Below are 15,530 nucleotides of genomic sequence, written 5' to 3' on the forward strand. Positions count from 1 at the left end.
ATTCGTCTGGCTGATGATGACAACAGTCCCACTTATGACTGTTGCGTGCTAATCAAATTGATTAGCTCTGTTTCTTTTCTTTAACGCAACTAAAAGTATGCCAGTCAGTTATTCTCGCATGTACACTTGGTAAACACTAACACAAGTCTTTTTGTCGAAAAGATGTGTAAACGGCATTGCTTAAGTTTCTTATGCGCGCCTATAAATTTGCCTGTGTGCACTCTGAACGCGCTTTGTCTTATGGCTTCAAACGAGCTCTTATGTACTACCAGCAAAGTGTGATTTTGAGTGGTGTTCGTTGCGCTTTTTGCAACATACGGTGTTGAATGCAGTGTGGAAGCATGTAATTGAATGGCAAGTGAAGGCAGCATTGCCATCTTCTGGTTCAGCTCAGCAAACAGTTTGCCTCTTCTCAACCACCTTTTGGTTTTGGAAGTCGCTCATAACTGTGCTTGCAAAGGTTGCTTGCTTGTTCATTGCTTTCCTAAATTGTGGTTTGCAGGGAATTTTGAAGCAGTCAACAAGGCATGGCTGGTTGGAATCGGTTTAAATGAAGCCTTACCAAGTGAAATCCTTTTAGCTGAATGTTTGCAGTACATTTGGGGGAACAGAGACAAAGCCTCGAACAGGCTTGGCTGGGCTCGTGCCCTCTGCATGTGGCACTAGCACCGTGTATCTAAACATGTTGGAAGATTTGCAGTAGATTATTGCGCGAAGAGCGATGGAACGAAAGATGTTGGGCGTAACGTTAAAGAGACAGGAAGAGAGCGGTGTGCATCAGGCAGCAAATGGGGATAGTCTATATTCTCATTGACATTAAGGGGGAAAAAATGGCGCTGGGCAGGCCACCGTCGTGCGTCGGGTAGATAACCGGTGGACCATTAGAGGTACAGAATGGGGGCCAAGAGAAGGAAAGCGCAGTTGAGGACGGGAGAAAGCTAGGTGGGGTGATGAAATGAGGGAATTTGCAGGCAGGAATTGGAATCGGCTAGCGCAAGACAGGGGTAATTGGAGATTGCAGGGAGAGGCCTTCGTCCTGCAGTGGACATAAATATAGGCTGATGATCATGATGATTGCACAGTGAACAGAAAGAGATGCAGCAATATTTAGCATAGAACACATTATGCACAACCATGTAAATAGTAGTATGGAGCAATAAATGTGAGTGTGGAATACACACTATGATGACAAAGTATTGAGGCTTCCGTACATAAAAAATGTGACATACAGTGTATGGAAAAATACGGCCGACATGAAAAGCAAAGATTATCAAAGATAACCAAGCGTCAGTGCACGTTATATATATATACCTTTGAAACAATTTCATAGAGCTACATCTAAAAAAAAAAAAAAAAACTTTTGCCCAAATCATCAAATGGTATAACAAGTCAACAGCTAGTGTTAACAAGTGAGGATGAAGGTGGTGTTAAATCTGCAGAGCCGCTCGTTCATTAAGAAAATTTGCCTGCTTATTTGCTACTTGAAACCGATTCCATGCGTTACTGCCACACGAATGTGTGGAAGTCAGTTTTTGCACAGCAGTGGGCTGCGACAGTCCCAAGTTGCAGGGGCTACTTCAGGAGACTGTTTAGCAAGGACTTGTCAACATTGCGTGCTCTTTTTTTTTTTAAGCTAGTACTAAGCGTGCAGAAATCTATAAGCGCATGTTCCACACGAACTGTGTGTGCCCTTCAGCAGTAAAACCTTCTGCAGCCCTCACTGACCTGAGCTTTCTATTTTTTGTTACTCCTCAACATCAACCATTCTTTATGAACAATCTAGTCGTGTCTGATCACTTGTTTCCTTGCTGCAGAATGCATATTTTTCCTGGCAAGTGTGCTACCACAGACTAAAGTGTACTCGCGACATTGAAGCTTCAGCTGGTACCTCATTGTCAGTCCGCTCTCTTTTGGGAATGCCTGCACTTTTGCGTGACTAAACTAGGGTTGCCAACTATCGAGTGGACGAAATCGGGATGGCAGGGGGGAGTAGGGCGGCAGGGGACAACTGACCCTGCCTGTGCCAGGAGCGGGCAGTCTGTATGTGCAATAATGTTTTTAAAACAATTTTTTTTTTTGTCTACTTATTTATTTAAGTACCTACAGCACCATTAAGCATTATTTTCTCGCGATGTACAAGTTCACTATAGTTGCCCGACTAACACGGTTACCAATAAGGATAGAGGTACTGTGAAACACTTGGGGCCTACAACAGAACTAGAACCATGACAAAAATGAAACAGCCTTTATGTTCAAGACAATGCGACAGAACACAAAAATGAATTGTCTGGAAAAGACCTGTCGGGCATTACGGAAATAAAATCTGGTGAACTTATTGTTATCCAGGAGAAGAAAAAAAAAGAAAAAGTCGGGACATTTACTCGAAACTTCGAGACTGTCCTGCTCAATTCGAGACGGTTGGCAACCTTAGGCGTAACTTCGGTGCTAGGGCACACCGGAGTGTGACGGACATCCTGCCAAACGCAGTTCAGAGCCATGCTGTGTGAAAATAGTACTGATAAAATGGTTTCAACAATGAATTTTACTTTGTCACCGCTGCAGCAAAGCGGTGGTGGTAGTCTTTAGCAGACTAAAAGACAATTGTGGTAAGGTACATGTCTTCGTACTATGACAAACCCGCCTTGCCCTCAAGACCAAAAAGCAGGGAGGTAACAGTAAAAGAATTCTAGAGTATTGGGAGTAGGGTCGAGGAGGTCATTCGCCCCCCTAAAATTAGCTGGAAAAATCCACAATGGCATTGACCTCCGCATTCCCCTCAATGTTGCTTTGAATCCAAGCACAGCTGGAAAGCGGAGAGTGCTACTGTCATCGTGGTACCGGCAGGGCCGCTGCGCGTGGGGCTCGGAACATGGTGAAATCGATCTTTTAGAGGCGTGCCGCTTATTTTTGTTGCATCCACTCACGGTAACTTTGCAAATCTATCACGAGTTGAAGGTTGGCATGCCCAAAAGGAGTCGAGCGTGAAGACGAACCTCGAAATACCCTGCTTGGGCATGCAATCCGAACTGGACTGCCAAGATTTGCGATTGCAAAGCATTGGCCCTGCTCTCTTTTTGAAGCGGGTGCGAGCGCTCAGCAGACAATACAGCATCGCGCTTCGTCTGCTGCTTGTACGTTCCGAGGAACTTTGTCTGTGGTAGCACTCCCGAGAGGGGAAAAAGAAAAAAAAAAAACTCTTTACCTTTTTGCGACCTCTTTCTGTTCTTTCCTAGCCTGTTTCAAAGTGTGTGCTCTTCCTACTCACCTTACTGCCACATGTGTCAGTCTTTTTCTATTTTTTTTTTTTCTTTCGTTTTGAGTTCTTTCACATCCCTGACTCAATTTTTTGATGTCTTGACTCTTTTGGTCCTGTTCCTTCAGTGCTGCCAGCTACAATGCTACACCACCACCTTTGCCACGAGAGCTTAGGACAAGGTATTATACACCTCACACCCATCATCCTGTTTCTATTTTTATTTATTTTTGTTATTCCTGTGTTTCTCCTTTTGCTCTTATTTTATTTTGCTCATGTGCTACCTTGGGAAATCTTCTTTCTGCTCTGTTAACAGTCCTGTCCATACACCCTTTTTTTCTGTTCATGGTTATCTTGAGAGAGAGGCTGCTTCTTTTTTATGTGGGAGATTTTTAACTTTATTTTTAAGCATCCTGCACTGGTGGTGAATTTGCAAGTCTGGCAGCAATGGAATGCAGCAGCAGCATGGAACTGTTGGAACAATGCGCTGCTGGATTCACTTCCCGACCAGTGTGATTGTCACGCTTCCCTGCTACCGCAGATGCATGACTACTTGCCGCAACAATCAACCGTTTGCTTACTGTGTTCTCGGGCTTTTCCTTACGGCTTGCATGCCTCGGCCTCTTGTGAGCACCACAAAAGAAGGGAGAAACTCTACCGTTGATGGGAATGCAACATCATGGCCAGATATTGTCACACAAACAAATGTGTGGAAATAGATGGAGGAGCGGGGGTGGTCGTGTGGGGTGCTCTTGCCAGGTTGATTTGACAGTGCAGAAAGCAAGTTCATCGCAACTTGCTCTGTTGCCTTGGCAGCCAAGCATATTGGGATGTCAGTGAAGTTGCAGTGGGAAAGTGATGGAACAGTTGATGACACCATCATGCAACAAGCTCTCGAATTGCCAGGATTTTATCGTGCGGTTGCATCTAAGTAGAAGTTCTCCTGTGGAACATGTCTTGCTGCATGCGTTTGTGTTGGGCTGGCAGGCTTGGCACTAACAATTGTGAAGCATGGTGTGACAGCAGCAAAACATTGCGCATGATTGACTCCCCCATCACCCCCCCCCCCCCTTGCCTTAATTCAATTTTGCGGCTTGTGCCTTCAGAAGGGTCTTTAAAGATCTGCCAATTAATTCACTTTATCACAGTATATTGTTTGAGGTACTATGCTTCCCTTGTTGTCTAGGTGAAAAGAAGCTGCAGTTTTGACCTCCCCATACCTCAGCTTAATTTTCCTGTCAATTTAAGCATTGTAGAGTATTTCACTGAGAAATATGGATACATTAAATTTTTTATTTGCCAGTGAGCAGTCTGATTTGTCTGATAGCTGATCATACACAATAGAAACATGACTAGAAAGAAGCTTTCAGTGATCTTTGTCGTAAATTTAATAAGGCTACAATGTCAATTAGAGTAGCAGTCACAATTGGCAGTGATCAATAACAGATTCCACAAAAGCGAATGGCTGACCCCGTCGGTTGGAAAACGTTGAAGTGAGGCTCACAATTGGCCCCGTGCACTGCATTACAAGCTAAGCAAAGGACAGTAGAACCCCGTTGATATGTTATTCGAGGGACTGCGGAAGAAAAATGTTACTGAGCGGCACCTCAAATTGCAACAGCAACATCATGAACAGGTGTGTGTGCATGTATAATTAAGAAGCACTTAATATGTTCCGTGACAGTGGCCCCTTTCTAGTCTTAATACGCTTAACTACATAACTTGGCTGTATTGCGGCAAAGCCGACTTTACAGAGTAGGAATAAAGAAACTACAATCGGGCCATGACATGCATTTGCCTGTGCACTGCCAAATTTACGTTACAGCAGCATTCAAATGCAGCATAAGATGTGGGAACATTACTAAATGGGAACCTAAACAAATGGGAACCTAAACATGAGTCAATGGGCTTTAGGTGGGGACCACAAGAACACAACGTAGCAGGCGAGAAAATGCAGCAGCGAGGAACATATCAATGTGGTTCTACTGTGTATAGAAAGCGGGGCCCTCTGTTACGTAAGTCACCTTTGTTTTTCTGTATTCCAAGATTTTCGCATGTGTGGTAACTGGCATTGACCCACACACAGTTGCTTTTCGTACTTGCCAATTCTACAGCTGATGCATTATGAATTCAACCAGTTTGTACCATACACTCCCCTGTAGCTTGTTTCAGTAAGAGTATCAATTTTTTCTTGTTAGTATTTTGAATCTTGTTGAGCCTAGCTTTTTTAGAGAAAGATGTGAACAATGCAAACTCTGAATGAAATCGATCAAGAAGCCTGGGTGATTAATTTTGGAACACATATGGCACTTTGAAACGTGAGATCCCTTTAATCAGTTAACTGTCTGAATTTGTGCTACAATTTAAGCCACAAAACTTGAAATCTTGTTATTATTTCATGTGCAGCATTTATTGCCGAGCAGTGCATATCTGTGAATGTGATGATCTTTATTGAGCACATCAGCAGCTATATTTATAGCATACCTTGTGCGTATAAGCTGTCAATGATCGTACCAAGCTTGAAATATACCTAAGGTAAGGTACAAAATCATGGCTTTCGAAAGGGTCTCGGACATAACATCTAGCATAGGGTCAGAGCCAAAAAGCTATTGAACCAGGGAACGACCAGAACCACGGCATCAGTTGCATAGAGAGTGTGAATCGATAGTTTCTAGCATTCCTCTAGCACTGTCAATTGTAGTTTGGTTTTGTTTGGTTGACTGCGCTGGAAAGTTGTCAAATTCTCAGTGAACATGGTATAACTCGCAAACCAAATAAATATTTCAGCATTAAGGAAGGCTCCAAACATTTGTCTTTCGTAGGGATAAAGGTTTTGGGGTATGCAAGCTGCTCTTGTTGCATAAAGTTTCTTTCAGTTCGAAATGGTTGCTTGACAGGCAACAGATGTATAGCATAAAAGGATTTTCCCAGCAGTGATTTTTACAGTGCAACGTAGGGAGCAGTTCTCTAACAGTGTAGTGTGCATAGTGATAGTACACAGTAGGGTCAAGGGTTTGCTTAGTGGCTGATTTTTGGCCTCAACTGTGTTAGAAGTCAGCACAGATGAAGCAGGACAGAAGGAAAAGGCACAACAGAAATTCTGAAAACACCTGAGTAAGTTGCACTACAAAGCTTACTGGTAGACGTGATGGAAGGGTCGATACAAAGCATGAAACGCTAATGGCAATGGTTGTCTTAATAAACAATCATCAAAGCAGCTAGCTGTAATAAGATGCTTCTGATATATGGATAACTTCTTTGCTGTGAAGGGTGGGCAGCTTGAGATTTAAACACTGCAGATTCTTCGTCTACTTGAAGCAGTGCACCTGGGCCTTTAGCTTGCCTATGAGCTTCCCATGGAGAACAGACTGTTATCAACATAAGAGGGCTCACACATGTACTGCAACTTAACTCTGATATGGAAGACAAACTAACCCCTCTGCAAGCTTTATTATAATAGCAAACATCAATTGCCAGCATAATTTTCATTTGTTTTATTTCGTTTACACTCTTACTTTTCCTGCTTACCAACTCTCCAACAGGCTTCCACGTTTGACATCGCAGTGTCATTGCGTGTTTTTGTGTCCCTATGCAGGACAATGAACGAAGAGCAAGTTAAGCCCCGGTCACTGCGTTTCACCTGGAGCATGAAGACGACGTCATCGAGGGACCCCGCCGAGATCATGCAAGAGATCCGCAAAGTCCTCGACAAGAACAACTGCGACTACGAGCAGCGCGAGAAGTTCCTGCTGTTGTGCGTGCATGGCGACCCCAACACGGACTCGCTCGTCCAGTGGGAGATCGAGGTGTGCAAGCTGCCGCGGCTGTCGCTCAACGGGGTGCGCTTCAAGCGCATCTCGGGCACCTCTATTGGCTTCAAGAACATTGCCTCCAAGGTGGCCAACGAGCTCAAACTTTAATGACTCTGTCCACCGCCGTGTGGTAGAAGAAAGAAAAGCTCTGCTGCTGCTGCCGCCGCCACTGCTTTGGGCACGGCGGTGGCGCTCAACTTGCCTCTTCGCCCCGACCCCCGGTGGCACTTGCAACCTGCGGCAAGACATCCCGCTGCAACGACGTCTAGGTGTACTTTGTGTGCGGGGGCTTGGCTTGGCTCTGTTCCTGCTTGACATTGACTTTTTTTTTTTTTTTTACATTTTGTGTTGCACTCGCAAGAAAGGGATTACGCATAGCTTGTACCATTTCCCCCCCCCCCTCTCCTTTTTTTTTTTCTTCTGCGTGTTCAAGATGTTCATTGGTGAGGGGTGAGGCAGGGTTTTTATTGTGCCGCCAGCGTGGATTTGCAGCACGCTTCAAGGCAACAATGTCGTCTTCTGAGCCTTGGCGGGCTCTCAACGAGCTCTCGTCTTGCTCAGACGGGCACGAATCGAAGCAGCGTCGTAGCCCTTTTGCCAGGGAGCAGGGGGCACCGTTGGCGACGCTCCTTCCCCAACGATGAAGAGAAGGCATACGTCACAAAGGACAGGTGTGCTGCACCTGTCCCCACTTTTTCGAGTGTCGCGCTGGCAGAAAGTACTGAACTGTGTTGTACTCCCCACCCGACCCTCTTTGCGCCTTGCCTCCTCCCAAACCAACGATTCCCTGCGTTAACGGACTCGAGGCTGGATGTGCGTTTAAGTGTGTGCATGTCATGACTGATGTGTGTGTATGTGCAATTTTTTTTTTTTTTTTACTTAGGCCCACCCCACTTTCTTTTTTTTTTTCTTATCTTGGATGTATGTGTATATAAGAAAGCAACGAGGTTGACATGAGCATGACTGGCTGTTGTTGTTTGTGATTGCGTAGCGGCAATTTCTGGCTCTCCTCTGTGGACACCAAATGATGCTGCTGAGAGCCTCGCGGTTCACACACCACGTGAACTCGAGATAACGGTCATTTAAAAGTGTTCAGGCCACATTCGTAACAGGAACACAGCAGTTGCTTGCCCAAGGCTCTCTGCGCATGCGCTGCCTCAGTGGTATTGAGGCCCTGAGGCAGCTGCCACAGGCGGGACGCTGGTCTTTTTGCGTTTTTCCTTTTCTTCGGTGTTCACATCATTCACCCATTGGCCAGAACGCCCACTCTCGAGACATATTTGGAACCTTGGCAGCACTGCGTAGGCTCTTGACAGGCATTTTAGAGACAAGGTTTCCTCCCTCAACAACCTGTCTCACTGAATGTGACAGCGTACTAGCCCAGAGAGTAACATTGGAGGAAGCCTGAAAATTGCTGCGTTTCGACAACTAAGGTGAACAGATGACATGCTGTATTTTTGTCGTTAAGGGAGGGAGGGGAGTTACACCACGAGGGAGACTGCAAACTAGGGAACTAAATGTTAGGTGCACTCTCCACCCACCATCTCAAGGTTACTTATTTTTCGCTGTGTGCGAAGGCCCATCAACACATCGCGACCGAGAACATCGGGTGCGCTCGCTTCATTGCCTCGCGTTTGCTTTTTCTTTTTTTTTTTTCCAAGTCCACCAAGCAGGAATCGTGCGTACCGCGAGACTTGATTCATTTCGACTATTGCTTTTGACCCAGCGAAAGCGCGTGCTTGGCTCCGTTTTGCATTTTTGTTGCCCATCTTAGCGCACGGTGTGCGCAGCACTGCAGTGTCATTTCATAACCTTTTCATCGAGGTCGCCGTGTCTTTCCAGCATAGGCTCGGGGCACGGTGCTTCTTTTTCAAGACGGGAAGTGGTAATGTGCGATAGGTGGGAACAAGTTACTGCTGCAGATGTTTAATTAGTAAAGAAGCTGCTACGAAGCTCACATCGAATGCACTCCGTATATAGCAGTATTGAGTTGTTCGTTCACTCCCCCAACCGAATGATTTGGGAAATTTTTGCCGAGGTCACGCCAAGCAGCAAGGGATGTGAGGAAGGAGTTATACGTTTCGTTGTTAGGAGAACTTGTACTTTACTGTAGGCACTGAGAGAACGCCGCCCATAGCTTCCGCCTCGGTTGGCAAACACCCCCGTTTTCCAGCCAGAGGGAGCTGCAACTTTTGTTAGATGTTTACTTAGCTCAAGGAGTCCTATTCGTTTCTCCCCCACTTTTTGTTTTTCGTCCTTGTCTATCAAACAAACTGCGCCACTTAAATGTGTCGATCGCCGTTAGCCGCCTTGTACATACGAGCAGCATTCTTTTTCCCAGACGGTTCCTCCCTGTGTAAATAGTGGGCAAGAAGACTTCTCAAATGGGAGGGAAGGGGGGAGGACGCAACTGCATTTCGTGCTAGAGTGCAGTTACCAGTGTTGGTGGTGCGATGAGTTGACACAATTTTTTGTTTTCACACACACACACAAACACACCATTGTTTTAACAAGACATGGCGCTTTAGTTATTTTTCTTGTCCTAGTAGGCTGCTGCACGAACTGGACTTGTTGATTGGCCCCCGTTTCTTTGCGAGAGATGCTTTCAAGGCTCCGGCGGCGAACAAGATGACGCGGGGTGTACATAGCTGCCGCCCTGTATGTGTTTCTTGGAGCGGCTGCCATGGCGAAGTGTGACCAGTGCTAGCAGCTTTCCCAACCTTTTTTTTTTTTTAATTTTCAAGGAAATTGGTTATAACTAGTTCAGTGTAAATATCTGGAGCTTTCATAATTACACAAGTAAGTGCTAGGGAAGTTTCTAGTGTATAATTTATCTAAAAACAAATAAAGGGTCCTTCAAGTACCTGTCCTTTGTGTTGACTTTCCATTTCTTGGGCTGATCTCTACATTTGCATCTTGACTGACCAATCCTTTATGCTTGTGTGGGTGTAATCTTGCAGTTTCCAAAGCCATTTGTTGCTTCTCCTGAATGAGTAGGCTTGTGTAAGCGTCGGACTTATTGAAGGTAAATGTACTAAAAGAAATGGCCTATGATCATTGGAGTATTGAATATTTCTCTAATTAGTGAAGAGGCAATGTTCAAGCTATTCATGCTACGCAGTTAAGTAAAGGTAAGTGAAAGTGGCACATTTTGGTTTACGTGTGAATGAGCGTCATGTTGGAGCTCGACAGGTTTTGTTGGTGCGTGTGGCAGCGATTAAAATGGAGCAAATGGGCTGATGTGCAAGGATTAAAGTGTTTACACTCGAATGTAACCACAACACGTACCTAACCTGGTAGTAAGCAATATTTATTGAAGCTGAATGGTGCATAGAAAGAACTTGAATGGATTAAGTCCCCATTGGACGAGTATTTGCCTTACTCGTCCAACTGTAAGCGAACATTCAGAGGAAGTGCAACTCAAATAGGTGCATGTTTAAGAAGTTGCTTGGAGCTGTACACATATTAGCCGTCGGACAGCCCCCGGCGGAGCAGGTTTCGCTAATCTGGACACCGGCTCATCAGGGTTTGCGAGGGAACGAGAAGGCGCACGCGCTGGCCCGAGGTCTCACTTTCCGGGATTCCAGCGCTGTCTCGACAACACCCCCAAGCGAGGAACCCCTACAGACCGCTGACGAACTGAACACTTTTCAAGAAATTCTTAATCATTATAAGCTGGGGCGTAAGACTTACCAGAGAGCGGATAAGAACCTTACCAAAAGCGAGGAAGTTATGTGGAGGAAACTGCAAACAGGGGTATTTCCGAACCCACAACTGTTGAGCAAATGGCATCCCTCGGTGTATAGCCCTCGGTGTAGGCATTGTAATGGTATAGCGGACTTAGTCCACATGGTTTGGACATGTCCTAACTTTGATGAGCAGATAGAAGCAGAGAATCCTGGGAGTCCTTGCTACTCAACGAAGCAGAAAATGCTCAACAGTCAAGTCATCGGTCTCGCCCTGACCGCCGCCGCGTCCCAAGGGATCCCATCCCGGTCGACGGTTTAGGGAGGATGAGTGTGGGTTTAGGCTGAAGCCTCTACCCCGTCATCTATTTGACGGGTGCAAATAAAGTCTCTTCTCTCTCTCTCGGAGTTTTTCAGCTGCATTTCACAAGGTCCCCCAGGTATCTCCCATTAAATGCATAGGAATGGAGATATCGCGTTGTTCAGCATATACTGCACCGAACTTGACGCTTGTTGCATTCAAAAGAAAAGGTCATATCTACCCACTCTCAACAGCAGCAGATTGTTTAGGCCATCAATTTAACAAATCTTTGAATAGTACAAAAACAACCGACTTACCTTGTTTACTACTGAAGCTCATTAATAAATAAAACATAAGTGCAATTTACGAAATTGCAGTGTCTGTTTTGTTGCAGAGCTACTGAGTTGTAGACTCAGTGCAGCGGTTGTCGAATGATTGCGTTTCCCATCGTCGAGGCGACAGGGTTCGGGCGTTGAGCGCTGAAACGTGCCTCGCGTGTATTACATGTGCGCATCGTCTTGTACTGCTTTGACTCGCGTTCGACCCATCTTTATTTGTGACTCAAACCGTAGTTGCATGGTAATTAAAAGTTGGTTGCATGTTTATAAACGGGCATAGTGTTTGCAGTAAGAGCAGACGACTACCACGGAGTTTACTACAGCGACTACGTTGTTCGCAGTTAGCAATTTATGCCATGTAACTTTTGAACAAGACTTTTCGCCACTTCTATTAATTTTGCCTCGCGAGAAATTTCTCAAGAATAAAATCTGTCGTGTGTATGCATATGTGGCCCGCACCAGGCGTTGACGCGTTGTCAGCACTAAATGCGACAGCAGCGCCGCTGCATCTTAATGTACTGGCTTGGGAAGCAAAAACCATTTCAAAAAAAAAAAAAAAACATCGTTAGGATGATATTTTTATATTATTTCAACAGTATTGATCAACCGAAGAAAGTTTCGAAGCAAAAATGTTGCTTTTAATTGCGTAAAAAACTATCATGAAAAGATGGCGCAGCGTAAAGTACTACTTCAGTAAAAGGCAGAGTTTTTGTACTCTATGTGTACTCTTTATACAATGCTATATAGCAGCGACATGTCACGTGGCTGTCACTTTTTGTATGATGGTCCCTTGCTGTGTGCGGTCGTGTTCGTTCCTCTCGTCTCGATGTTCGTAGGGTTCGTAGCACGCCTAAGGTTGGCGGAGACTTGCATGGAAATGTGAGCTTACATGCCTCAAATAATCAGGTATTGTACTGCAACGTAATCCTGCCGGCGTACTGGCAATAATTTTATTGCTATCGAGTAAATCGTTCCAGCCGTCGCTGTTCACGTGCTTGCATAGTTAAGCCTAGGCGTGTCAGCGCATGATGTGTTCTGTAGCGTTGCATATGTTATTCTATTTCAGGTGATGTGGCAAGGATGACTGCGTTTCCGATCCTGCAGGTTCGTATCGTTGTGAACTTTATTTCTTTCATACATATGTGATGACTTAAGAAATTCTCGATGATTCAGTGGGAGTAAATTTTAACTGATTTAATGAGTCTGATGGTCGCGCCTGAGCATTTTAATGACCGTCATCAGACAAACGGAGACGTTGAAAGCCTGTTTCGCCCTTTCATTTTGTAGGTTGTAGAAAAGCCTCGCAGCTCCCCAGCTGCCACCAGTGTTCCTGAATCATCAGGTACGATACATTTCATGATTTACGCAATATGCACTTTTATGATGACCACCTACTGCTTGATGTTCAGTGGAAGCAAAATAACTGATTTAATGAGTCTGACAATCTTAGATTCATGTGTCGGAAAGTTTTTAAGAAGACCGGTGTATCACAAATTCCTCTACTTTACTTTTGCAGGTTTTGAAAACATCGTAGTTTACGAAGCGATCGCTGCACCATGATTTACTCGAGAAACCATGAAGAGGCGTAGCCGTACTTAATGCATTTGTTTGAACATATTTGCGGATACTACTTCGTGTGGGAAACACTGGTAAGTACTGCGTCGTCTGTAGAAATCGAGGACATTCACCGCTTTTGTCATTTGACTAATAAAGCATTTTTTAAAACCTGTTTTACCTGTCTTTGTAGTCGCTACATGCAGCATATGCCTCTAGGAGAGCCGGTTGCAATTACCGAGCCTCTGTGCAATGTTGCAGTTTGCAAATGTAGTTTATACGGGTGTCACGCGGCGCACGGATTGGAATCGAAAGTGGCGGTATGATACCGATCGGGCCTCTGAAAGTGGATGCTTTTCTAGATAACTAAAATTCCGTCCCATGTTAGCGTTTTGAGTCGATCGGAGCTGAAATGGCAATTCGACGAGTGCAGAATAGCACCCTCGATCCTGCGCCCGGAGGCGTGGTATAAGCATGGCGAAGCCATCGTGAAGCTTGTGCACTACAGGTCCGTGACGTCAGTGATTCTGATGGAATCGGCTCTGGGCCGTTTATCTACAAAGGAGTTATACGATCTGACAGGTTGTATTTGTGCAGAAATTAGGCTCGAGCGCACAATAACAAAACGGCGCACCGCCGCCGTTATTATGGCGCGTAAATCGAAAAGTGAACCAATTTGCCCTAATTTTACCCTGGCGAGAACACTTCGTGAGACATGCAGGTCATGTTCCAGTAACCATGCACCGGTTTAGCTGACGGAGCACGTCTGTCGTACGTCCAATATCGGGTATTACTACCAAGGATATATATATTTTCTGGCACACACGTCACTCACTACCCAGATGCATTATCTTTCGGTTTCATCACGACAAAATTATGATTTATCATGTTCAAGTTATAGTTCGAAGCTGTTATGTGTCCAATCGGTAATAATTGCGTATTTCATTACTGAGTTTACTTAGAAAACTCAAGTCCGCACGCGATGCAGCCTGGTGTTGCTGTGTGGGCGCTCCCATTGCATGTCCACAGCGTCCGGCAAACAATGCAAGAAGCCCTGACACGTGCAGTGTACCCAGCATGTATGTATATACCTCGCGCGCATGAAAGTGGTGTCCCTAGCACTCGGGAAAGTGCGGCAATACATCGTTTGAGCGACGTCCGCTGGTCAAATTAAGCATATCCGAGGTATAGTGAACTATCCGAGGGATATCCATATTCTGGCCTGTAGCCAGGAGTTTTTTTTTTTTTTTTTTTTTTTTTTTTTTTTTTTTTCGGGGGGGGGGGGGGGGGGTGCGCTTGCTGAAGGCCTTGACTATTTGAGGTGGGAAGCACCTATTTTTCAGTAATTATTTTGCTAAAAATCGCAGTATGTCAATTTTGTGACTTTTTAAATAATATTTTGTTAATAGTTTTATATTTTTAGTTTTGAGATGAATCTTAATTCCTAATAGTATATTTTGATACGGACGATTCGTCCAGATAATGTCCACTATGTGACCTTGCAGTCACTGGGTATAGTAACCAACCTTCTACCGCCCAGTGCAAGAACCCAACTTGGAGGAACCAGGTCTTGGAAGAACCAAACTGGCGTCCGTTTACAATGCGACGGTCGAAGCACATAGAGGTATTGAGCTGCTGCTTCGTACTGGTTTATGAACTGCATGGTTTGCGCAGTCATTTTCTGTAAGCACCCCTTCCGAAAACGCATGGAGTGCAGAAGGCGTCCTGAATGCAAAGTTGCAGTAGGTACCGCCTCCTGTGGGCTTCGATTCGGAGGTCGGGTGGCGTGGAGCTTGCTGTACTTGCACGTATACCTTTGCGGACCAGATTTTGAAGCGGTAAGTAGACGTCGAGACAAGAACCGGGACCTTTTTTTTTTTTTTTTTTTTTTTTTTTTGCCAGTTTCCAAGTGAAGATTTCTTTAGTTTGCCCCCCTCTCCATCCGTTGTCCGCTCGTCGGTTTTATTCCCGAGCACGGTGTTCCCGAGTAACGTTGGCCGATCCCAACATTTACTAGACTAGCTTGTCTAGTAACGTTGGGCCGATCCCGGAGATGATGTAATCCTAACTGGGTGGATACTGTAGATATGTGGACATTTTTGTACGCATCTTCGTCTCTTCCTTTTTTTTTTTTTTTTTTTTGTCCTTGTAAATAAAGCTTTGGTTGACCTAGCCGTGCACACGTAGCGGGGGGCTCTGCCGCACAGCTGTGGCGCGCAGAGGCAAAGCACGAATAACATTTGCAGGACGAAGAACACCTCGCCGGAAAGACTCGGCCGTGGTGTTAGTGATCACGTGTCCGTCAACGATGATGAAGCGTTATTCATACGTCGTTGTTTTATATTTATCTATGCATACACCTCTGCTCAAATGCTTCCTTTTAACTGTTTCCTTATCACTAGAAATATGCTCATTTCGGTGCTTTTGTTTTACTGTTTCATTTCAAGACGTAGCTGTCACAACCTATACTGTGATGCAAAAAAATTATGGCCTGGTCACTGGTGTTTTGGATGAAAGTAAAGCAATAATCCGCATTTTTCATTTTCCTGTGCTGCCCTCTGCCGCGCGCCGCTGGAAACGTTTTGG

The 15,530-nt window shown here is 45.1% G+C and overlaps 1 protein-coding gene, 1 long non-coding RNA gene and 1 other non-coding gene across 21 annotated transcripts in view; all 3 read left to right on the forward strand.

Annotated features, from left to right (window-relative positions):
* Nucleotides 1-9,933, forward strand: part of LOC119457783 (MAP/microtubule affinity-regulating kinase 3) — a 171,240-nt gene extending 161,307 nt beyond the window's left edge. For 16 of the 19 annotated variants that reach the window (XM_049670439.1, XM_049670440.1, XM_049670444.1 and 13 more), the window contains 2 exons: nucleotides 3,382-3,435; nucleotides 6,849-9,933. In XM_049670439.1, the coding sequence (XP_049526396.1) occupies nucleotides 3,382-3,435; nucleotides 6,849-7,173 (379 nt within the window). In that variant the 3' untranslated portion in view covers nucleotides 7,174-9,933. The remainder of the gene's footprint in view (nucleotides 1-3,381; nucleotides 3,436-6,848) is intronic. The other 3 variants (XM_049670455.1, XM_049670445.1, XM_049670454.1) reach the window with 1 other exon arrangement.
* Nucleotides 9,934-12,143: 2,210 nt separating this feature from the next.
* Nucleotides 12,144-13,121, forward strand: LOC119459445 (uncharacterized). The gene is made up of 2 exons (XR_007467754.1): nucleotides 12,144-12,732; nucleotides 12,907-13,121. It is a non-coding gene; the product is annotated as an uncharacterized LOC119459445 (long non-coding RNA).
* Nucleotides 12,766-12,834, forward strand: LOC119459814 (small nucleolar RNA SNORD57). Its single transcript, XR_005193815.1, has one exon. It is a non-coding gene; the product is annotated as a small nucleolar RNA SNORD57 (small nucleolar RNA).
* Nucleotides 13,122-15,530: the final 2,409 nt, after the last annotated feature.

This window comes from Dermacentor silvarum, chromosome 7 (assembly GCF_013339745.2).
Source record: "Dermacentor silvarum isolate Dsil-2018 chromosome 7, BIME_Dsil_1.4, whole genome shotgun sequence".
NCBI lineage: Eukaryota > Metazoa > Arthropoda > Arachnida > Ixodida > Ixodidae > Dermacentor > Dermacentor silvarum.